The sequence below is a fragment of the Ambystoma mexicanum genome, chromosome 6p, assembly GCF_040938575.1.
Source record: "Ambystoma mexicanum isolate Mex_15411 chromosome 6p, UKY_AmexF1_1, whole genome shotgun sequence".
NCBI lineage: Eukaryota > Metazoa > Chordata > Amphibia > Caudata > Ambystomatidae > Ambystoma > Ambystoma mexicanum.
The window spans coordinates 894,716,438-894,741,961 of NC_090935.1; the positions used below are offsets into that span (position 1 = coordinate 894,716,438).

General features: G+C 44.2%; 1 protein-coding gene across 2 annotated transcripts in view; it reads left to right on the forward strand.

The window, feature by feature from the left end:
- PGGT1B (protein geranylgeranyltransferase type I subunit beta) overlaps positions 1 to 25,524 on the forward strand; it is a 605,666-nt gene that overhangs the window by 171,261 nt on the left and 408,881 nt on the right. For both annotated transcript variants that reach the window (XM_069625517.1, XM_069625518.1), the window contains 2 exons: positions 10,196 to 10,263; positions 24,514 to 24,665. In XM_069625517.1, the coding sequence (XP_069481618.1) occupies positions 10,196 to 10,263; positions 24,514 to 24,665 (220 nt within the window). The remainder of the gene's footprint in view (positions 1 to 10,195; positions 10,264 to 24,513; positions 24,666 to 25,524) is intronic.

The following is a 25,524-nucleotide window of genomic DNA, read 5'->3' on the forward strand; positions in this document are numbered from 1 at the left end:
GAAAACCGTCTGATGCACCGTGGGGTGTTTGCATTATAATGGCGACAAAGCAATATAGACAGGGGTTAATAGTCGCTGATCACAGAATGGGCAGCCAGAAGGGAGCTGCAGCACTAGATGTCCACTGAAAAGCTTTACATCCTTCTTTGTCAGCACGTGGTAGATGTGGGAGGAACCAGTATTTAGGTAATAAACTGATAACGCTTCTGTATATCCCTGTGAAAGTGATGGCCAAAAAGGGCTCCAGCAAATGCAGCTTGGAAGGTGAGCGCTGCAAAGCACGCATTTAAAGCCCCAGAACTGAAGTAAAATAGAAAGGAATATATTGCTGTGTTATAAGACTTCTGACTGGCAGCATGGGGGCAGTTGCTGCCTCCCCCCGAGGCTCAAGGCCCCTTTTAACTGAAGGAGTAAAGGGCCCGAAGCGTTCCTTGTGCCCAGCAGCACTGACTCTGCCTGTACGCAGCACTCAGTTATCCATTTGTTTTAATATTGAAACAAAACCTTTTAGAAAAGGGCAGACGATTAAATAGTTTTGGAAGATCGGGGAGGGAAGGGTCATCAGGTTAAGTGTGATGACTGGAGGGTGTTGCAGTGCAACAAAAAAGAAATCTTGCTTAATGACAAGCAATATGAATTGGAGGATCAAATGGAGGAAGTTACAAAATGATATCGGGGCAGGTTCAGAGAAAAAATCAGTTCCAGTGCAACACCAACGAATGAAGTCCACCAAGGCAAAACATGTATTTTCAAACTTACCAGAAAAGGGTATTTACATTAAAGTATATTTCGAACTTTAATTGTCAAGATTTAAAATTCAAAACAAGTTTCTGAAGTAAATTTCTCTAGCACTCCAAGTACCTGAAGCTAAAGTGATGCAAGCTAAAAAGCCAGACAGCAGTGCCTGAACAAGTAACTCATAGGAACATGCAATGAATGAATGAATGAATGAATGAATGAATGAAGCTGGAGTCCAAATGTCCGACGTGTCGTTGCATAGAGCGAGAAGAGAGCAGTGTTCATGGGCCTAACCGACTTTCTTTCTCTGCCGCCAAATTGTATGTTTATACAGAGCACAGGAGCATGGAACGGACTCCTGGCAGCAGCCTATGCTTAGCATAAAGGCTACATTTTCTACTGCTCTGGAGATTTTGCTGAGGCCTCTGTAGTTTGATGTGGGAAGTGATTGGAAGACCAACTGCGGTGACGCGTGCCCCAGTTTCCCTTTCCTGTGAACAACATAATGAAGAGTGTAGCTTGGACCCCGAGTCCTCCTCGGCCAAGCAGTCTGAGAAAGAAGCAATTCATAGGTGCGTTGCCGCCACTCTATTTGTGTGCCCCAAACATCATTGCTCTTTCTGCTCCTGCTTTGAGGAAATAAACGATCCACTCATGGGGGCTGGAGTCGGCCTCACATGGGACGTAAGCTCTGCAGGAAAGGCTGTGAATTGTCATGCTATGCAATTAATATACTTTAGTGACTGTTAATATTTCCCATTTTTATATACAGTTTTTTAACCTTAAACAGCCCAACCATATAAAAGTACATAATACCAGGGGGTTCCTTGACTGAGAAACTAAAAATTGTTATTAAGCCTCACAATGGTGCATACAATCCATTCAATTAAAAGTGCTTATTTATCATTGGATACCGGTCTAGTTGTGATTGATGGACCAAATTACAAAGAAGTGAATAAACAAATTCATGAGAGAACTGCATTCTGCCATGATTGCTTTTTGTATTCCTATTCTGAAATCCTGCAACATTTTAAAACATTTGTGTATACTCGGCGCACAAGCAGATATTTTTGGTTTTGAGTTGGCGGTCTTGGCATTTGAAATTGCATTGTTAAGACAACCCTGTCAGCTGTAATTTTGCCCACCCTTACTTCATACATCTGATATTCAGGGATCAGGTCCTACAAGCCCACACTATGTTCTTTTGCAATTTTAATATTTTTTTAATTTCTGTTTGTGACAGAATGCCATCTAGTGAGGGTTGGATATCCTAACTTTTACATTTTTTTTATTTTTTATTTTTTTTCAAAAACATTTTTTTAAATAATTCAATGGTGCATATCGTTCTGTTTCTGAAAGTGAGATCTGCTAATCAGACTCTGCTTTCATCATGCAGATTGCCAAAAGTGTAATGCACACTTGTACCTATCCTCAACTGTATCCTGACATCCCCAGAAGCTGCCCTGCAGTGCAGGGTCAAAGACCTTATGTGCATTCCTGATTACAGCTGCTGAGCCGCAAATATCCAACAGACAGAGGTGGCTCTTTTAACTGTCTTGTACCACTGGTTAAAAATATAATTGTGTATACCAGCAGCATGGTGGCAGTTATTAATATCTTAATGTAAGCCATGTCTAGCTATTACATGGTGGCTACAGAGATTACAAATTTTATAGCCACACGCGTTGGAGGTCAAATTACTGTTAGGTTGGTGAGCAGTGACTCATTCGTGGCAGGGCCAAGGGGTATTAGCTATCTGTTGGGGATATACAGGGGATTGAACCGTAAGGTGGTGCAGTCAGTCTGCTAATAGTGTCTGGTAAGCAGCAGTGGCAGCACTCGGAGGTGTTCCCCTTGCCTCTGTCCAGAAAACTCCATTACAATCTAAGGGTGTATCACAAGGGACAGCACAACTATTAGTATTATCTATCTGGCCTGGGTGTAACCAAAACTTATTTGGTCCAGCTCAGGAAACTTCTCTTTGATCCTGGTGAGGAGGGTCGACCCCTTCCTCCAGGGAAAAGAACACTCCTGGAAGGACCCCTTGGGAACTGGTGCTTTAAAGACAGTCCTGTTGTGACAATGGCCATCTCACACCAGGGTGTTGGTTAGTCATTTTAATGTAGGCAGACGGGGAACAGGAATGGGGTTGGAGCAGCCAAGAGGAAGAGGTTCAGTTCAGAGGGGTCTCGCCATCTTTAATTGTGCTAAAGCTCCCACACTTCCTTTCCACCCTCCCCTCTTCTTCCAGATATGGCCCTCTGGGTATGACGTTAGAAAGCAAAGGGCACTTACAGTAGCCTGGATTAGACCATTAACAATAGATTTGCCCTGAATTAATTAGCTGTAGCATTTTGCCAATATCTGATCGGGCGCACATACAACAAATCACCACTGAACATGCTAGGTAAATATAACGCACCACTCCGGTGGACACTGGCCACAGTCATGGCTACCCGCATACCTCAAAATACAGCAAGAACTATGACAAATTTGGTTGTGCTGGTCACAATTCTCTGCCTACTTACACAAGACTATGCCTCAATACCTCTGCCTCAACACCTCTGACATCAGTATTCAGCGAAGACCTATGACCGATTTGAGCACGCTGAACACATAGCGAGTCTCTTAACACTCTCGCCATCTCCTGACTCCTCTCAGCACCCATCCACATGTCTGACCTCATGGGTTGCTCTCTACCGGAGCCTGGCCAGCCCTGCTAAGCCTTATTTTGCCAAATGCACACACACATTTTCTAATCTTACTTCCCACCTGGTGCGACCCACACCGAAGCAATCCAAGAATCCTTGCATGAGACTATGATTAAATGGTCTATTAAGCAGGGAAACAAACTGATTGCGATTATGGGGGACTTTAATTGTCGCATGGGGGGTGGTAAATGGTCTACGAGTAATCCTTTATTAAGGGCTGAGAGCAATATGCACCAGCTGAGAACTGTATTAGAGAATGAGTGGAGTGACCATGCTTCACTCTCATTAACAATTACCCCGTATATAAGTAAACATGCATTTAATTCGCTGGGTACTCTGAGGGTGAATCATGCTGCCACACGTATAAGCTGGTCTGAGAAAAATATAGCTAAAGCTGCTCTCCATATAACAGAGACAAGTCAGCCAGAGATTGAGATTTTCCGGGAAATGACGATAAACAATATTGAGGCCTGGATAGCAACTTTTTCAACTAAATACGCTTCTGTAAACCTGGGACTAGCATGGTCTAAGCATAAGATGATAAATGGGTATGACTCAGAAATTAGGGATGCTAAGAGAGTACTTAGAATAGGAATTCGCAAAGCTAAGATCTCTTCTCCCAATATGCAGTCCTTCCTTATATCGAGTAGATTGCTTAAGAATAAGTATAAAAGCTGGATCAAACAAAAAAGACACTTTAATAAACTTAAGCAGTGGTAGGACATGGTGCGTATATTATGCACTAAGAATACGCGCAATATCTGGGCTATGCTTGGGGAGGCTCGGGGCAACAGGACAATCTCTATGATTAATCCTATTAGTGCCCTGAGATGGGAAACATTTCTGTTAGAGCGCAACATTGAGACGGATGACAGAGTCAACCCTATAAGGAAGATTATACCTCCTGTGCCTCCTTTCTCGATTTCGATTAATCAACTTATTGACAAAATAAAAGCATTAAAATCATCCAGAGCCCCGGGGCCGAACGGCTTGGCAAATATAACCTTGAAAAGCAAGCCGAGGTTCTGGGCAGAGCTTTTAAAGAACGTATTTGACAAAGTCTTCCGTGAAGGTAAAATTCCTGATTCATGGCGTAAGGCAATACTGATCCCCATACATAAAAAGGGAGACAAGCTAGAGCCAACAAATTATAGATTACTGTCCATGTTAGATTGCACTAGCAACATTTTTGCCAGTTTCCTATTAAAAGAACTTCAAACTTGGATCGATCAGAAAGGTATTTTCTATCGATTCCAGAGTGGTTTTAGGCAAGGCTACTCAACTACGCATAATTTATTTATTCTTGATACCCTCCGTATGAATGCTAGAAGTAAGGGGAACCCCCCCGATATATGCTTTATTTGTGGATTTTAAAGCAGCTTTTGACAGAGTCAGAAGAGAGCTGCTTTGGGCTAAATTAGAACTGTTGGGATGCCCTGAAGGTCTAATGTATTATGTTAGACTCTTACATGATAATAACACGGTCTGCTTAAAACTTGATACACAGGATAATATGAAGTTGTTCAAAATCGGGGGGGGGGGGTCAAACAGGGGTGTGTCACTGCACCAACGCTATATAACTTATTTGTGTATGATCTCCCTTCAGTTTTTGATAAGGTAAATAATTGTGCCCCACGAATTGGTGTGGACAGATGCCCGGTACTCGCCTACGCTGACGATCTTGTCATCCTTGACCACACATTCAGTGGTCTGCGACGATCGGCGGAAGCTCTCTGGGTATATTGTAAAAATAATGAGTTGGAAATTAATCTGGAAAAGACTCAAGTTATGGTCTTCGCTAACAAAAAGATTGCTCGTGTAAGACTTGAAGTCCTGGAATCGATCATATGCTATACTCCTTCCTATAGATATCTAGGCATTGAGTTTGAGATGACTAATGACTACGTGCATTGTGTTCAAGTACGTAAAATAAGGGCAGCTCAAATAACAGCCTTAGTCTATCGTTTCACTATAACTCATGGGGGATTTAGCATTTGGGCTGCACAGCTTTTGTTCCAACAGGTGTTTACACCGATGATGATGATATATAGCCTTGAGGCCCTTCAAAAAATTGATTTAAAGTGGTTACAGGTTGTGGAGGGTAAATTTTGGAGAAACGTGCTGGGTCTCCCAACTTGTATTCCTATGGCCATTATCAGACTGGAGTTGGGGTTGTTTTCCCTGAAGTGAATGGTACTTAAGAAAAGGACAGAATTTTATTTGAAGCTCAACAGTACCTCTAGTAATCAATTTCTGGTCTCATTGTGGCAAGAATTGCGTATGGAGGCGAAGAGATCGACCTTAAAAACCAGTATTGGAAATTTTATGCATATGATAAACTGGAAATGTAGCCAGGAGATATTTACCCCAGCAGCTAAATCTGCTCTGGCAAAGAAAGTTGACTTGGCTGACTGGATTAACTACACTCATCTAGAACAGCTGAGAAAATACCAATTTGTAAAATACATTTTATATACATATAAAAAACCTCAACATTATCTAAATCTATGTCCAAGCATCAGACTTCGAAGATTTATATTACTTGTTAGGATTAATTATTTACCAGTACTTGAAAACACTGGGGTAATAAATAAAGTAAGGATGGAGGAGCGATGCTGTCGATTATGTGAGGACAAAGTAATAATTGAGACGGGGCTACATGTTCTGACTTGCTGCTCAAAAATGATAAATATCTATTCCAGATACTATGGGGATTTTGTGCACAGGATTGAACACATTAGGGAGGAAATCTTCTGGTGGCGTATCTTGAATTCCACAAAATTGAAAGGTTTAATAGCAATGTACAATGTTTAGTTAGAGATTGAGAAAAGACTGGATATCTCCATCTGAGCTAAGTGTAACGAAAGGTAATGAAACAACTTATGTATATACCTAGAGGTAGAAATACAGATTGGTTATTCATGGTTGTACATAAAAGAATGTTTTAGAAATTATTTTACTGATTACATTTTGGGCATTTGTATATGGTTCTGGGCATGTTTTTTATGAATTTGTAATTTGGCTTTTTTTCAGTGGATAATGTATACATATAATTTGTAAGATGTGAAAAGTGTATTTACAAACTGTAACACATTAATAATAATAATAATTATTTAAAAAAATAATCTTACTCCATGACCTCCAACACTCTGGACGCCGGTCCCTCCAGGGAATTCCCACTGCCAGCGCATTGAGACTATAAGAATAGTAAAAGGCTCTATATAAATGACAACTACAATACAATGTAAGGGGGGAGGAGGGACCTCCCCTTAGTCGATTCATCTTTGGAACTCTTTTGAGGTAGGATTCACTGGGAGTTCAGTCTACTGCAAAGTCCTTTGCCAGAGAGGTGAAGGCAGTGGATAAGGAAAGATAAAAGCTCTTCACCCTAACCATACCATGGACCTATTTAGGATGACCAGCAGGCTGGACAAGGCCTACTGCAACCGAGACACTGGTACCCAGGACCCTACTCGCTGGTGGTGACAGAACCCTGAAAGTCATCTTTGGCCAAGAGGCTAGACTGCCTCTGAGTTTTGTTCAATGCCGAAGCTCCATACTCTATGCTTCTGAGAGCCGCCAATTCTTCTAGTGTCCCAAGTTGATAATTCCTGGCTGATTAGCAGCTTCTTTGAGCTCCAAGCCACTGCTGCTGCAGCACCCCAATGCCATGTTGATCCTGGCGAGCCTGCTTGCCCCCATAGTCAAATCTCTACACTGGAAGACTTTCGTTGCAAAGAAGCAGCCGACCTGCCATTCTACGTTGTCATTCGAGCCGCAAGCCATTGCCACTGCCGAGCCACACCACATCATTGGATTCCATCTACACCGCTCCTTGACTTAACCCTGGCTCGGCCTGGAAAATGCCCAGACACCATCCTCCATGCCTAAAATCCTAAAAGATTAACTAAATGGTATTTGAAGTGGCCCTTCCTCCCTGGTCTGCCTTAAGACTGTAGTGACTTAATCCACATTCCCTAACTTTTAAAAGACCTATTCATTATCTTTAACATTTTCCTGCCGAAATGTTTGCCTGAGCACCCCTGTGTACAAACCCCCAGTGCCGTGCCCCATTGTTTTTTTTTAAGTCTGCTGTATGTGTTTTCCCTTACTGAGGAGGAGTTGGAGGGGGCAGTGTTTTTATTAAAAGGCTGCATTAGTTTAATTAAAGATCATATATATATATATAATGTATGTGTATATATATATATTTTTTTTTTTTAGAAACTTGGATGGACATTGTTTTATTTTGCTACCAGCACTATTGTTTTGATCTGCTTCTTTTCCAGCTCAACCCCTCCTGAAGAACATAGCTGTCAGGCTGTGCCTGTTTCACCTGTATGGTTGGAATCATTGGTGGTTTAGTTGGAGTGTGGTGCCGAGGATGCGCTTGAGCCACTACTCCTTCCTGTACTGTATGGTGTGTGGCCTTCCCATGCTGAAATATTGTGACACAGCAGCAGGTGTTAGCACCTTAGTATTGCAGGAGTGGCATGGTCATTTCTGTGATATTGAATGGGCATGCACCAATTCGGCTTTTGTGCCTTTTTGGAAGGGTGCTGCTGCCACATGCATGGGGATTCACCCACAGGAATGAGGAGTGCTTGTTCTCATTAAGGAGCCCAAAGTTGAGCAAGAATATATAGGAAAACGGGCGGATAATACTTTTTACACCACCCCAATTTCCTTGCGGGAGCAGGAAATTTCCACCCATTGAGTGACCCTTTGTCAATGTTTACGCAGTAAACGCATACTAATTCACCTGTCATGTGCAGCTCCACATCACTGGTGGATGATTCCATATGGCACAGTTTAGCACAACCTTTTCAATATTGCCCTGTTGGACCAAAACAATACTTACATTTGCACTACAGCATTAATTTACAGCAGCCAGTGCAATTTATGTGGTTGAGCCCCTAGTCCTTCCAAGTCCTACACATGTGAACTCTGAACCTGTGCTCATATTCACCTGACATCCTGTAGAACCCCCCCTACAGGACCTGGAATGTGAACTTGTGTTTAGACGTTTAAATGCCCTAGCTTTCTTCCTTTACTGTCCCCTTCCCTTTTTCGAGCCAAGACCATGGATTTTACACTGGTAGGTATTTTTTTCAATTTTGAGATTTCAAATCGGCACATTCGGAAATCAAATAAGCACTTTTAGCAGGGCGCTGAATGGAATTTCTAGGCTTATCAATGCATGGATGATTTTAAAACCGAAATAAATGGGAGGTTTGCATAGCGAATGATACCAGCCTAGTTATATGATGTGGCATTTATAACGCGCCTGTACACAAGTGTTTCTAGGCGTGACAAAACCAGGAGGGGGAAACCAAGGGAGGACAAAATAAAAATCTTACTAGGTCTTTGTCATTTTGATTGCACAAGTGCGGCGAAGACAGAAGGGGAACAATGCCAGGGGGGAGGGGCAAGTGGGGATAGTGCAGTTAACTCACAATTTCAGCCAGCGGGCAGCACATAAATACAGACTGTAGGGTTGCAGATACAGACCCTTAAGTGCTGTAAAGCCTCAAGGCAGTGCAAGGGCAACTGGACATGCAGAAGCCTGGGCCCGGGTTCAGAGGGTGACCAGTGCGCGGAGCAGTCGGGTGCATCAGCAGGGGAGAGGAAGAGAGAAAGTGGAAGCAAAAAGGAAGGTCTTGAGTGGCTTCCGGAAACCGAGGTGGTTCTGCTCAAGTTTGAGAGGGGCAGGGAGGCCCCAGCCAAGGAGATAGATCTGCCCCCAACTCTCTGCTTGGAGAAGCGTCTGACCCTCAGAGTTGGAGGTGGATGAGCAGAGAGCTCAAAGGAAGATGTGTTGGACGAGAAAGTTGGAGGTTGAGTGGTCCCAGGCCAGAAAAAGCCTTGTGAATGATGCAGAGGGTCTTGAAGTTGATCCTTGCAGCCACAGGGAGCCAGTGAAGAGATTTCATAGCTGGAGAGATACGATCCCTGGGCTTTAGGCCAAGGACCATTCTCACAGGCCTGTTCTGGATAAGTTGCAAAAGCCGAAGAGTAGAGGCAGGAAGATTTAGAAAGAGGCTATTGCAATAGTCCAGCCTAGAGAGAACCAGAGCTCTGTAGACTGTGAGCTTCTGGGGGAAAGTGAGAAAAGGAAGAATGCCTCTGAGGAGGTGCAGCAGATAGTTTGACTTCTTGGAGACGTCCTGATGTGAGGAGAGGAGAGGGTGGAGTCGAAGATGACGGCAAGCTTCTTAGCCTCACAGGAAGGAGCAGGAAGAGGGCCCAGAGTGGGCGGCCAGAGAGAGAGGGAGAGAGAGGAAAGGAGGGAGTGGGTGCTCCAATGAGGAGGATCTGTCTTACTGGCATTAAAGCAGAGATCATTGGTGGCACACCATTCCTGAATTGCGGCCAGACATCAGCCAAGGGCGCTTTAAATAATACCATACTAGTTCTCAACAGTCCAGGGCAAGTTGAACAATAAAGAGTTAAAGATGGACTGCTCAGGAAGTAGTCTTGTAATTGCAGAGGAATATTAGTCCTGCCAAAAAATGCGAAAACCAGCGAGTTTGTAAAAGCAGCAAAGTGCATTTTCTCTGTGTTGTAATTATGTCTGACAAAAATGAAATGTGGAGAACTTTCACCGTTTTCTTTTCTTTACCATTCTGCTTTTTATGTGCCTGCTCAGAACTATGAAAATAAAGTGCAATGGTAAAGCCTTTTTAGTCTGAAATGTAATATTTAAATCACCTCACAAATGAAACGTTTGTTTTATTTTGTTTTAGGATCAAATCTAAGTCACTGTGGATTTCGAGGTTCGTCTTATCTGGGAATGCCATTTAATCCATCTAAGGTTAGTAGTGTTCGTGTATGATCCATCAAAGCTGGTATGTAGCATTGGTGTTACTATTTAAGCAATAATGTTGCATTCAGAGGGCATTACCAGGTGGTAATAACCCATGGCCTGAGTTAATGGGCTCAAGGTGGGTGGCGTTGTTATTGGAACATTCCATCCAGTGAGAGTAGAATCTTCTGTTTAAAACCCAGAAAGACAAAGTAGAAACATTGTCATGCTGTGACAGAAAACTAATACCAACCATTCTAGTCGTCTCCCACTGCATTGTCTGAAATGGAATGGCAACATTCCAATGTTCGAGGACCAAGGGAGTTACCACCTGGTTATCGCCCAAGAAGTGGTGCAGCATTGTTTTTATTGTAACATACGACCCAATGAGGTAGAAAGTTCTGCTTAAAACTAGAAGAGGCAAAAGAGGGGGACTCAAATGTGACAAATAAGTTATACCGTCCGTTATTGCCTTCTGCCAGTACATTGTCTTTAATGCAACTGCCAACCTTTCAGTGTTATACCAGGGGTCTGCAACCTTTGGCTCGCAAGATATTGTGGGCTAGAACTCCCATGATCTTTCACTATTGTCCATGTTGGTTAGGGCTGATGGGAGTTGTAGTACAAAACATTTGGTGAGCCAAACATTGCCTATCGGCGACCTATATATTTAATAAAAATTCATCTTTTTTCATTATACTACATTGGTGAACCATTCAAAGGTTGTACAAGTCAATAGCATCACTCGGTCGTAACAGTGAGACCTGCAATGTGAATTTGATTTAAAACAAAATTACCTTTTGTTAGAATAGTCTTTAAGGGTGAAGCTAGAGGCACATATGTGTTCTAGGAGAAGTAACCTAGACCTTGTACATTTCGCGCTGCACTGAAATATAAATAGATCAGGAATCAAAAAAAGAAAACCTACTTCTACAGAAAAACACACAATAGAACAAGGAAGAAATCGCCTATATAAATGAGTTCAAGAAATATTAGAATTGTACATGACAATCAGATGCCACCCCCTCACACCCCTTCCCATTCCAGGGCATGCAGTGGACTCTGCAACCCAGGAGAGCTGGCCTACGGGGGCCTAATTGTCAGAACTGTGTACTACCTGGAGACGTGAATTGCAAAGCCTTTCTAGGCCATGCCCCCCTCTGCGATTGTGATAACTTAAACCTTCAGGATCAAGTGTATAGTGAGGTACCTTTTTCACACTAGCTGAGATCTGTGCCCCAAATGTATATGAAGTAGGGGAGGGAAAATTCAAACCCTGAAAGTCCACTGTAATGGTAGGTCCATTTAGCGTAGTGGTAAAGTAGCAGGAACCAGCTCCTGGTACGTTTTCCCGTGGAAACCAATCTGCCCAGAGGGATCCTCGTGGAAGCTGTCCTGTGCATTTGGAGAGATCCCGACTAAGAGCACGAGGTTATGGTATGCTCTATTCCTATGATTTTGTACAACACCAAATCACCACTGTATAAGTTTCGAAGCACTGACCCTTGTTCATAAAGGTGGCGTATTGTGGCCCCGCCCAGGGAATCAAGACCTTAGTCTGCTGGGAATGGCGGCATGAAAAAGTATGAAGTAAGAGAACGGAGAAGCCGGTAAAGAGGGTTCAGATGGTGGGCAGCGGAAAACCTAGTTTTAATTAGAATGGATGTGTATTAGTCCAAGATATAGAGTAGCCTGTAGAGGGTGCTATGCAAGAAGTAGGTGTTGGGTTGCCTTGTCTCCAAGGTAGCTTTAGAATATTGTATGATTGAGCTTGAATAGTGTAAATTGTGTGAAGGGCTCCAGAGCATACCATGGCACCCCTGGAAAATATGTGCTTTGGGAAGGAAGGATAAAGAGCGAGGAGGAAGTGGTCAGATGAGTGGAGAGGATAAATAGCAATGATAGGAAAAGGGAGTGAGGTAAAGATGAGATCAAGGCAGCAGCCCAATCGACGGGAGGGAGGAGAATGGAGTAGGTTTAAGAGATTTGATGAGGGAGAAGAGAGGGGTGAGGGGGAAGCAGCAAGAAAAGGAAAGTTAGTCACCAAGAAGAAAAATGTACAAGGATGGACGGGTGAATGAATGATGGAAGTCATCTCAGGTTGTATTTTCGTGCTATCTCCACGATTGTGCTCTGCAGTTAAGCTATGTGTGGTTCACTCTCTTCCACACGCCAATCTAGTGATTGAGTGTGAAACGTGCACATGCTGCTTTGACCTGCTCCTCAAGTGGACTTGCCGGTTTAACCCACAGCAGGTGGCTGAGATCTCTCACCCCACAATATTCTGTGTAATTTTCCCTCAGGGCTTTGTCTCTGGGCTTCTGTCTCCTTTCATTTTACAGGCCTGAATGTGGAACAGAATCCTCTCCCTCACATTCCATGTAATACATCTGTGTCTTGTCCTAGGCATACTTTTCTGAGGAGGCACCTGTGAAATACGCAGTAGGGAACCAGCTGGGAGACAGTTGGATCCCCCATACATGATCTCCAAGGGTAAAATCACATAGCTGATGGCTTCCTTTGGCCCCCCGAGTTTTGCAGTTCCCACTAACGATAGTCTTACTAGGTGAGATATCATTACAGTGTTAACTTGCAATTCAATTGACTCCTTCATTCCTTCTTTGATTGGTTTCTTGCACCACCTGGACGAGCATGCTTTTCAATTGCCTGCTCACTCGTCTGAAACCTTTTGTCTTTTTGCCCTCCACTCCTAACTTGCATCTCAATTGATGCCCTCAGATACCTGTGTTAACTCCTCAGTTTTGGCATTACAAGACCCTTGGATTTCTACGTTCTGCACAGGGCATCTCCCCTCTGTCACTGCTCACCTCCTCAATTAACGCCAGGTATACAGAATCCCCAGAAGATTTGGAATTCTCCCAGCCTCCCTCACTCCTGTCTCGACTACCTTGCTGTCGTATATGTGCCACTTTCCAAGCTCATGCTTTTTTCGGCTCTCCTGGGTGATTCGGTCAGACTGTCTTTTGAGAACTCTTGCCCTTTACCGCCACCTCTCATTGTTGTCAATTTGCTGGTGTTGACATTTACCTCATCCACCCTAATGTTGGATGTTTGCCAGGTGTCTCTCCTTTAGGCTGCAGGGAAATGAGCCTCTGGCATTTACAGTATAGTTCATGGACCCGCAACCTTTAGCTCTCAAGATATTTTGGACTTTATGACTACAACACCCATCGTCCCTAACCAGCATGGTCAATAGCCGGCTATCGTGGGTGTTGTAATATAAAACATCTGGAGAGCCAAAGGTTGAAGACCCTTGGTGTAGTGAATAATCTCCTTCCTTCTTGCACCTGATGTGCGTCAGGCTCTCTTCTGAATAATTTACCCCTTCCAGTGTAGTTAAAGCTACAACTATCACTCACAAGTGTGGAAGCAAGCTGACCCTAAAATGTACATTAGTGGGCTGACCACCAAAAGAGAACTTGCAGATTACCTGTGTATGTCTAATGTTCAGGATGCTGAGCTGCTAGTCACCCAAAATGATTACTGTCAAACCAAATAAATAACGTCAAGAAAGAAGTAAAAATATGTAAAAACCCTATCGTACCCCTGCTTATCTTTATTCATTGGGTGATGCCAGAAACGGCAATTTAAAATAATAGCATCAAATCACTAAGATGGCAAGGATATACAAGCTATTCACAATACCACTACCCTAAATATGTATGGCTGGTGTAAGCTGTCAATTACTTGCACCATTCATCATAACAATATTCTATCCACACAACAATCCCTTCCAGTTGTGAGCAACTTATCTTGTTTTTCAAAAGAGAGGAAATTGTCTATATACATTTGGCCACTAGCGCAAATACCAAATTCAAATGACACAAATCCGTTTCTGGTTGGGTTTAGATTTTGTATACATCACAACTGTTTATTAATCCTCAGAAATCCAAGATAAATCAGTTGATGAACAGTAATAAGCACTTTTTAAGTATTCAGGTGAGCTATAATTGTAGTGTTAAGCAGTTGGTTATAGATGATCTTCAGTCCGTTGCAATGCATGTACTCCTTTGGCATAATGTGTCCCAAATGTCAAAGTTAAAGCAATGGATATTCTTCAATAACATTTTTATACACAAAGGGAGATTTTATGAAAATGTTTGGTTTATAAAGGCAGATGAGATTTGGAGATGTCTGGAGAGAGGAACGAAAGCAGGAGGCTGAGGCATGGATAAGGGTGTTTAGGCAACGCGTAAAGAGAAAAGAGGAAGAGGAGGGCAGCAGGTGTTGGAGGAGGAAGAAAGGAGCAACATCATGGAGTGTGGCCATGAGGAGGGTTAAGAGTCATGTAAGCAGCAGCCAGAAGAGGTGTAGGGAGGAGGCAAAGGAGAATGGTGCAGTGTAACTGTTGTAGTGAGGAGGCGAATGGAAGATAAGTGGCCAGTGTGGAGAAGATATTGAAAGGTGTGTAGGAAGCTTTTGTGAAGGAGTATGGAGGAGTGGGCACAGGTCCTAGAGGATTGAGGGGGGGTTGAAGGGTTTGAGGTGGAACTTGGAGTGGGTGGAGGAATGTGCATGTGGAGAAGCTCAAAGGAGGTGCAGTTGAAGCCAGTTGCTAGAAAAGAAAGGGAGGGAGGGGGCGCAGGAGATAGGCTAAGGCTTCTTAACTATTAGCATGTGGTGTAACATTGAGGAGGAAGAAAGATTGGGTTGGTTGGCCAGAGAGCCAGATCATGGGGGGGGGAGGGGCGGAAGCTGGTACAAGGTCTGGGAGAAAGACAGTGGGAGCTCCGGTGAGGCCTCTACTCTGCCTGAGATCTGGGCCTTTGTAAGAAGCCTGCTCAAAGCCAGCGTTATGGCAAGGTCTCAGAGAAGGAACCCCATTGCAGAACAGAGGAATTGGGAGAGGTCGCAAACGTATTTAAGCCTTATACAGACACTGTCATGAAATCGGGATGATCCAGAAAGAACCCAGTGACCAAAAGACTCTGGGTGAAGGAACGAGGCACAGAGAAAACCCCAAAAGGTTGACAGAGCGACATTGTGATTTACGTTGTCCCATTTGTGGTTTCCTGTGATGGCTCAAACATTTCCCAAGTTTTGTTGGGCAATGCTTCTTTTGCTGTGCCTTTGCGTGAGAACCACTCTGCTTTTTGACAGTCACCAAAACATAAACCAGAATAACTACTGACCACTATCGCCTATGCAATGCATTACTTCCAAACGATGGTTTCACTGCATTTTTTGTATTTTAGAAATATATAGTCTATCACTTTTTCACATGTGTCCCCAAGATGACTCCACTTACCTCACACATGACCGCCTTTGCGGAAATCATTCAGTATATCGAGGGCAGAATACAGCTCTGTAGCTTGAAAAGCAGCCTGGGCTCTAGGCCAATAAAACTGAAGCGGTATACGATATTCTACTGGTCCACCTCAAGACATTGGGGATTAAAGATGAACCCTTAATAAGTATGGGAAACTCTGAGTAACAGAAAGCAACTTCTATTCATGTCCGCCTACCATATGGGCGCCTATTTTCAACTTATGGATGTCCCCCAGTTGGCCTCTGTCGGGACTACTTTCTCATCTGGATCTCTGTGCCTCCTGGCTATTTTATTTACACCTATTCAGATTATATGCATATTTTCTTGAGGCTACATGACGATTCAAGAAGACAGCTACCTGCTTGGAAAAAATGCATGCTTAATGTAAGTTCCTGGATCGGCAGCAAGGTTTACTCTAGAACACAGATTTTGCTCTACAGGAGATGCTCCCAGAAACCCAAAATATGGTCCCTTAAACCCCCGATCTGAAGTTTGCTGACCAGAGCGTTTAAGATGGGGAACAAGGAAAAGTACTGTTTTTGGGAAAAGATACCAGATGAGGAAGTCCCTACGGAATTGGCCAGAAGGAAAATAGTGCATGTTGTCTCAGCTCTTTTATGAGATTGCCAATCATCTGAGAACTACTTAACACTGGTAACTGCGCACCTTGTAGCTGTGAGAAGACGGGTTCTCTTTGAAGGCATCTGGCGGATATGCATTGAAACTGCACTAAATGCAGAAATGGGAAGATGCCATGTATTGTCAGGATGCCCTCCTGGTAGTGCCTGCAGCATTCTTGGAGAGATGAACTGAATGACGTCATGTGGAGAAAGGCTATTTCCTGTGCCACTTACTTTCTCTCTGTCTAAAGAATGTAGCGAGTGAGGAATCTCTCCTGGCAATGGTGGTAACCTGTCAACCATGGCGTGCAGGCCCTTGAAAGAAAGCTCAAGCAGAACCTCAGATGCACTTTGAAGATCGGAGAGATCAGAGCCCTTGAACGTTTAATAAACTGTACATGACTGACGGCACCAATCTCGCTAGTGCTGGACTTTAAGGCCCTGGAAAAAGCCTCTTCGTTTAAAACTACTAGGCAAATAACCAGTGGAGGTGGTGTTTGGAACTACCTGGACACCATGAATACGTGGGGCACAGGATAATAGCTAACCACACCACAATGTAAAATCGCCACAAAAGAGAGCAAGAGTATGCCAGAGTATAGAGCACGAGTATAAAATGGAGAATGTTGCTGACCAAGAAAAAAAAGCCAAGGACCCCTACATGCCGGCCTTTCTTGAAACCAATTTCAAGGAGACTGCATCAAAGCAACCCACTACAAAACAATTAAGGTCATTCAACATGATGGACATTGAAGCACTGGAAGGAGAGAATGCACTGACCAAGTATCTCCTCAGGTTATTCAGACCCTTGAGGAGAACATAAAGGACGCTTTCAAAAACTAAACTGCAATTTTATGTGCAGATTTAATGGTGGCTATATCTGGGGAGTAAACAAGACATTGTATCAATGTGAGATAGCATTGACCAACCAAAATAACACTAGCTCTGATTCAAAGCAAAGTAAACCAGGAATTATGAGCTACCGCTGCATCTCTCCAACCCAAGTGCAAGGAGGGACCTGGAGAATGTGCAGGCAGAAAATGCGAGGATCCGCTTCTTGAAAGAGGGATCCAAATTAAAGAATTGTTTGAAGTGCAAGTCGTGTTTTGCTAGTTTATTATTGAAAGGCACTTCCATCTATACTATAAAATCGACAAGGCCCCCAGAGTGGGTGTACAGTGTCAAAACAAATAGCCTCTAAGAGACATAGGGGGGTCATGACGACCCTGTCGGTCCGGTAACAACGGTGCCGGTAGGCTTACTGGCACCTTTTTGTTACCGGACCTGCAAAGTACAAGTTTGCGGGCGGGTTGCCCTCCCGCCCGCCAGGTCTGACTTGGCGGGCGTAACCGCACCCGCTCGCAGACGTTCCGCAGACTTTATTAACGGTGCAGGTGCTTCCATCCTACCCATTCCCATTGGACTCAAATGGGAATGGGAATACCATTTTTCTGGCGCCTGACTTCCCGGACCGGTGGGGTTAGAATACCCCGCTATTACCGGCAAGCCAGGCATAGGAAAAAATCACAGCTCCGGCGGCAGCCTGCCAGTTTTACCGCCACGGCTACCGCCAGAGTTGTAATGAGGCCCATAGTGGTGAAGCAGAATGACTTTTCGGTAAAGGAAGTGTGAGGGGTCCGAAATGTGAGGCGGGCAACTTTTTGCCATTTTATTAACTCAAAAGGGTGCGATAAACTCCTCGCTATCCCTTACCTAAAGAGGATATCCCTGCCTATCAAAATAAGACTAAAAGAAAACACTCTGATAAAAGGAATCTGTCCCTCCAGCTTATACATACATTAACATCATAAAGGTAGAAGCAATTCAGTTTGAACAGAAATAACAATCGTATTCAACATGACCCTGATATCAATGTATTCTTGTAGCCTGGGTTGGATGCCCTTCCTCGGGTAGGTACAAAGCAGGATTTTCCATCAAAGTTCCAAATAGGAAAGTTCCCCTTTTGTATAGCCAAGTCCTATTCATAACTTTCTTCTTAATCCAAAAGTCTTTCACTTGGCAATGTTTCCACAACATGAAAAGTATTTATCCTCAAAATGATCATTAGTATCTCAATGTCACTTCTGTGAAAATAAGCACTTTAACAATTCCTCTCGATTCACAACTGTTTGTCAGAATGGCTTTCTCCTTGGAAAAAAAACAAAATACTAACTCAATTGTTCTGGTTTCACAATATTGTTTTGTTCACGGCAGATTTTACCACAGTTTATCAAACACAACAGTGGTCCTGCCAATACAGTTCCTTCACAACCTTCTACCACAATTCAGTACTGCAATGCCTACTTCGTGGTAGTCCTGGCAGGTTAGTGGACCAGGAACAATCCCTGTCCTGTTATACTCCCATGCCAGGACGAAAGCTCCTAACACAGCTGCAATTACTCTGTGGTAAGGCTTGCTTCACACCTTTAGAAAAAGTGTTTGTCTTTCAACAACATTAAGATTCAGAACTTTATCTGTGAAGACACAATACACATTGGTGCCGTTTGTTCCACTGATTTATTTGCCATGGGCAATGCAGGTTATCTTACTTTCCTCCTTGATACTTCCTACAAGGAAGGCTTCTCTCCTGCTACTCTTTATCTCTCACTTTCACATCAAATAACTGCTGTCAATGTATCGATCACATTTGCCTTTCTTTGACTTGGGCCACCCACAACCACGCCTTGCCTAACTATGGCATCTTGCTCACTGTGGGGAAAATTGGTTACAATCACTCTGCAATATCGTTCCCCTGCTACGTTGCCAAGGCGGGCTATATGTTTGCCAAAGTATTGCCACCTCCTAAAGTTTATAGCTTGTTGCAATATTTCCCGCTTTTCATTTTTATAGTTGTAGCCTTGCTTTCCTTTTAAGTGAGTATATTGCCCATGTAACCTTCTTGCATTAGTTTGGAATTCAAAATGGTCACTAGCGGTCACCATTCAACTATGGAGTGTTCGGTGTTACCTAATACCGACAAACTCACTGGTATCTCCACACACGTCCACTCAAACCGCTGCCTCATCTGTGGACTCCTGAATGCCTGCTGGCCTCGGTCGCTTTCCAGTGGTATGCGCCGCTTGGAAAAGGAGATTAGCTTGCTCTTCCTGCACTCCAGTGCTCATCAGCCACCGGGACCAGGTGCATAATGGGGATATGATGGCGCATTTATAATGCGCCTGTACATGTTTCTAGACGCGACAAGATAAGGGAGGGTACAGAGGGAGGACAAGACGGCGATCTTACTAGGCCTTGTCATTCAGATCGTGCAAGTGAAGTAACAAAAGTGCAGGGGAAGGGGATGGGGCAAGTGCAAGGGGGAAGGGGAAGTGCAATCAGGGCAGCATTGCTCTGAGTAGTGCAGCTAGGACAGCGCGGCTCTGGGTAAGTGCAAGGAGGAGGGGGGACTCTAGAGGTTACATTTGCAGCACCTAGTGCACGACAGGCCGGGAGGCAGTGCGGGGGAGACCGGTCAAGAGGAGCCAGCTACCCAGTGAGACTGAGGGTAACCAAGCAACCATCAGACCAGTAGGTCAGCAGGAGGGAGAGGGAGAAAAAAAGGTTTTTAGTTGCTTCCGGAACATCGGGTGGTCCAGCTCAAGTTTGAGAGGGGCAGGTAGGCCGTTCTAGAGGGAGGCACCCCCTACTCTCTGCCTGGAGAAGTGTCTGAACCTCCGAGTTGGAGGCAGCAGAGCGAAGGGCTTGAGACAGTAGGTATTTAGGAAGAGAGTGTTGAATGTAGTGCTGGCTCCAGAAAGCCTTGTGGATTATGCAGAGGGTCATGAGCTTGATCCTTGCAGCCACTGGGAGCCAGTGGAGAGATTTCAGAGCTGGAGAGCTGTGGTCCCTGGGCTTGAGGCCAAGGAGAAGTCTTGCAGTCCTGTTCTGGATTGGTTGCAGAGGGTGGGGAGTAGAGGAAGGCAGATTAAGAAAGAGCCTGTTCCAGTCTAGAGAGAACCAGGGCTCTGGATGAGCTTCTGGGGGAAAGCGAGAAAAGGTAGAGTACCTCTGAGGAGGTGCAGCTGGTAGTGGGCCTTCTTGGATACTTCCGTGATGGAGAAGGGGAGGAGAGAGTGGAGTCGAAGATGACACCAAGGTTTTTTGCCTCACTGGAAGGCAAAGGAAGAGGGCCCATGGTGGGTGGCCAGAGTGAGAGAGGGAAAGCAGGAGCAGGTCTCCCGGTGAGAAGGATCTCTGTCTTACTGGCTTTAAGGCAGAAAGCGTTGGAGGCGCACCAATCCTGAATCACAGATACAGTCTGGAGGAATATGCGAGAGGAGAGGTGGCTTTAGGGATCCGGAAAGAGAGCTGTGAGTCATCCGCAGAACACTGAACAATAGAGCAGAAAGTAGAGATTGATTGGGCCAGAGGGGCCACATAGAGATTGAAGAGCCAGCATGAGAGGTTAGAGCCCTGTGGAACACCACATGTGGAGAGAGAGGTGGTGGAGATAAAGGACCCAAGTTTGATCTGGGAGGGTCGGTCCAGGTGGAAAGAGATCCGCGACTCCAGGGCCTGATCTGTTATGCCCAGGTTCACATGGAGTAGACTGATTGGGGGTGATTGACCATGTCAAAAGCAGAGCAAAGGTCAAGGAGGATGAGGATAGAAGGGGTGCTGGTGTCAAGATTGGAGAGAAGATCTTCATAGGTGTTCAGGAGAGCGGTTTCCGTGCCTCTGGCTGCTATGAAGCCTAACTGGTGTTCATGGGGACAGCCAACAGTTTCAGCGTGGAGAGTGAACTGGGAGATGGCCAGCTTTTCCAGAAGTTTGCCCAGGAAAGGAGTGATGGAGATCGGCGATAGTTAGCTGGACAGGTACAGCGATGGACTCTGGAGATTTCCCGGTGGGCCTCTGCACCCTGGGCCTCTTTTCTGTGGTATTTCCAAATTTTCTCATAGGAAAAGCATTGGGCTTGCTGAAAATGTGTCATATAAGGCCACTTTGAACTTTATTTCCAGGGCCTCTTTCGGTCCCCAGTAATTATTTCCAGGGCCTCTTTTAGTTCCCAGTCCAGCCCTGGACAGGTAGGATCGGCAGAAGGCGTTTTTAAGGGGGTGGTGCACAAGGGAGTGCTTGAGGAGAGAGGAGAAAAAAACTGTGGCAAAAGAGTGATTGCAGAAATCGGCCAAGGCTGGAGTGGGGGTGTCAATTTGGTCCTTAATGGTTCTGGAGGAGCAGGGGAGCACATGTTTGTATGACACTTTCATAGATCGGACTTGTCTAGAAACATTGTCAGTTGTTATCGGAGAGTAAAAAGGAGAAGCAGAGGCAGCCGCAGGGGGGCAAAGAGTGGTAGAGGAAGAGGAGAGCGAGTTTTAGTAGTGAAGTGAGTAGCCAGGGTCGTACAGAGGGCCTGGGAGGGAACAGGAGAAGTGGAGACTGCAGACGGATTTGCCAGCTCTTTGCAAGGACTCCTTTCTCCCACGGGACAGCCTGTCAGAATATGTCATCCCGCTGCGCAACCTCTGTAGTTCAGGGTTCCACTCTGGAGGTCCTCTCGGGACCGAACTCTGTTTCCACAACAGTGGCAGCTCTGGTGTCTTCAGTTTTCTACTGCAGCAACTGCGGCTGACAACTCCTGCTGCTACTCCACCTTTTTGTTCTAATGGCATGTACCTGAGGGGGCCTTATATATTCAAAAGTCCCGCTCAGGTGTGGGTCACCAGAACCACTAAACTGCATCTTGTAGTTTGGTTCCTCAGAGGCCCTCTTCCTCGTCCCAGTACTTGGGGGGTAATGTGTGTCTTGAAGCCTCCAATGTTCTGATTTCTATTTGTATCAAAGGCCTCAATTTTGCAATGGGCCATCAAAACTTTAGAATCTCTAGGGAAGTTAGTGTTCTCCCACTCATCCAGACCTGAGCTCACCCTCCCCACACCCCCATGTGATACTCCTGCAGAACATCACCCTCCGGATCAGGAAGTGTCTGCCTTTCCCTGGCCACATGAGAAGGGTCCCAGGCCAGGATTCCTGGAATAATCACCTCTGATTCATCACAGAAGCCATTCTAGGGGATGCTAGGGTGTGAATAAGTGAACCGTACCATCCAGATTTGGTACGTGCCACTTTGGCCAGTCACAGGGCAATTAAGCTGTCAATCAAGGTACTTCAGAAATGTTATCTACAATAAAAATAGACATATCCCTTCAAGTTACAAAGTGAATGGGATCCCTATTGGCATACTAAATTGTTGCAGCTTCAGTGTGAACCCATTCAAGTATTTAGAACCGTTAGAAATGTAAAGGTCTTCCATAAGCTGCTGGAAAATGGCTTACTGGGTTGAATTGTTGAATTGACATGGTCTTAACACCCCAAATTAGAGTGTAACCTTTTTGAGAGGTTAAACGCTTTAGTCTTATGGTGGTAGAATTGCAGGAAACACATATTTGGTAAAATAATCAGACAAAGGCTGAAACATAAAACCTTTCCCTTTCAGTTCCGGCCTTACAAATACAATTTGTGTGAGTTAGAGAATTGCTGCATACACTGGGAAGGAAGGTATGGGGAGAGGAAAGCCAAGAGGCAATCCACTGACCTTGGCACTATTTGATGCCCCAAATACAGCTCATGAAGAATTTGTTTAAATTTCTGAACTGTCTGGGGAAGTTTGCGGAGGGGGATCTGATCTTGCTGCGTGACCAGAATTTAGTTCTGAATCGATAGATCAGCACAGACCAACTGCAACAGGAGACTCTTCTAGAAGGTATAATTGAATTGATGCATAGCAATTTGCTCTGCGGAGTAATGGTTATACATATTACTCTAATGTGCAACAGTCTTATTCGAGAATCAATTTTTTCAATGTCGTTCAGCCTACCTCTGCACCTACAATGGGCCAAATATGCCCTATTCTAGTATCTGGCCACAGCTTAATGGATTGGGTCGCTGTCGGAGAAACTATGGTGAAAAGGGTTGGTTGCTTCACATTTTATGGGATTGTTCTAAATTTAAAACGCTTCTGGTTGGAAATCTGATCAGAAATAAGATCTTGTGGGTTTAAATATCCTGCAAAACCCACTATAGACGTTACTGGGGCAGAAGAAAAAGATTATGCGTTATTCACATGAGAAAGTGGATTTGCCACTCAGAAGGTTCTCTTGGCAGTGAAATTCACTATTTTATCTCATTGAAACAAAGACTCTGTATAATCTCTCTCCCTACGTGACTCCGTAAAGTCCGGCACATTTTGTGAATGGAGAAGCTCATGGTGAACATCAGATGGTCTGGAAATACTTTTAAAATATAGAGGCACTTAAGCTATCTGAGAGATGAATATAGTATGTTGATCCTGTCTTTTGTTCTGATTAAACTTATTCAATGTAGACTGAGATCTATAGACACATGTGTTTTAGGGCACCAACACATAACCATGAGTTCTGTGGCCAGGGATAGGGCGGGAGGGGAATACGTGTTTCAGTTTATTGGCATTTACAGCTGGTATTTTCTTTTTCTATGACTTGCAAATTCGATGAAACATTCTTTTGTTTTTAGAAGGGATGTTGGTACAGGGAGGCGGCCACCATGTGGAAGTTCATACCAGGAAACATTGGACTGCTGGATGATCCTATGAGCTTTAGAAAAGAAGTGAAGCTTATAATATGTGACCACATTCGATCTTGTTGTCCATCAGCGTTTTTTCTGACCCGCCCTTCTCAACGCCTAGATGCTTATTCTGCGATTTAGCAGTTAATAAACTGTGGCATATATAAATATAAATACAACCAGATCCTTACTTTGCGAAATACCCCAGAATGTATTCATCCTTCTGGTCCATGTCCACAGACACTTGAAAGACAATTTGTGTGGAGCTCTGTAAATAGCAAACATCCAGCCCCATAACGCCCTTCAATCCCCTATGCATGAAAGTCGAAGAAGTCTCCACTCACAAAGTACTCGGTTGACAAGTTGGATGTATAGCTTGCTCCATATGAAGCATACCATGCCTGTGGGTCTGTCTCTTGCTTTAGACAGATCTGCACTAAATAATGCTTTTGCTTTTCGTTTTTCTTTAGCCTTAATGTGAATCAAGTTCTATCTCCTCTGGATTGCGACCCCCCCCCTGGGCCGCCCCCGCCCCACTTCCCCCGACCCCAATTGTGAACATACATAAGCAATTATTGCCACCTCTGAACCAATCGTGCATAATGTTTGTGGTAAATGGGTGGATAATTAGAATATTAAGTACATTTAAATTACAAGATTAGAACATTAGGTAAACAAATTCCTCCCCTTATACGGGTTTTGAATGGGCGACTAGTCCATGGAATGGAGCACTTTTCCTTCGGTGTGCCTTTTTACAGTTGTTACATTTGGTGAAATGTGAACTTTTTCTCCTTGTTGTTTCAGGGCCCAGGTATACCCCATGCTTATGACAGCGGCCACATAGCAATGACATACACAGCTCTGTCATGTTTGGTTATTCTCGGCGATGATTTGGGTCGAGTTAATAAAGAAGCCTGCTTGGCAGGAGTGCGAGCTCTGCAACTTGAAGATGGAAGGTACAGACTAGTCTCCAACACTTACAAATGTATTGTTGTATAGATTTGGTTTTACATCTTTAAAAAAAAATAATTTAAAAAAAAACACATTTTAAAAGAAATATCCGCGCCTCCTTGTTATAGTACTTATGTGGTGGGCTTTCTGTTTTCATTTTGGCAATTTACCCAATGCAAGTGAATTGTGTTGTGTTGTAGTCACTGCATGTGTTTTATTTTGGGGACTTTAATTTAAAAACAAAAATCATTCGAATGGATTATGTCCTCGCACGTATTCCTCATTTTATGATAGATGGATATATATCTCCAGCTGCTTCAGATTTTTTTTTTTTAGACTGAGGGTGCAGTGTCGAGGCCTCCGTTCAACGTCATGACTACAAGTAGTGCATGCAGCACCCATTGGCTTCAGTTCCGTTTTTCCAAGCTATCGTTTCGAGAGAATTAGGGCACGCTTCAGTGAAAAAAGTGATTTTCGTTTAAAAAGAACAAAATGTCTTCGTCGACTCCAACAGCCAAGTAGGGCTTTAAGAAGTGCCAAGACTGCCGGTCGAAGATGTCGATCACATACCCCCACCACGTATGTCTGTGGTGTTTGGGTTCTGGACACCGTACCTCCGACCATGGCTCCTGTCTGGCGATGACCGAGAAGGCTCTCGGGGAGCGTAAAGGTAAACTGGCAGTGGGGAGGTTAGCGTCGAAGTCACCTTCCAAGAGGTCAAAAAAGACAGATGAGTCGAGGGATTTTTCCTGATGCAAAAAAATCAAAATGTCTCGATTGAGAAATCGATCGTGCCATTCTTCGTCTTCAAAGAAGGCCAAGAAGAGGCATCATAGGTCACCTTCGACCTCCAGTGATTCCTCA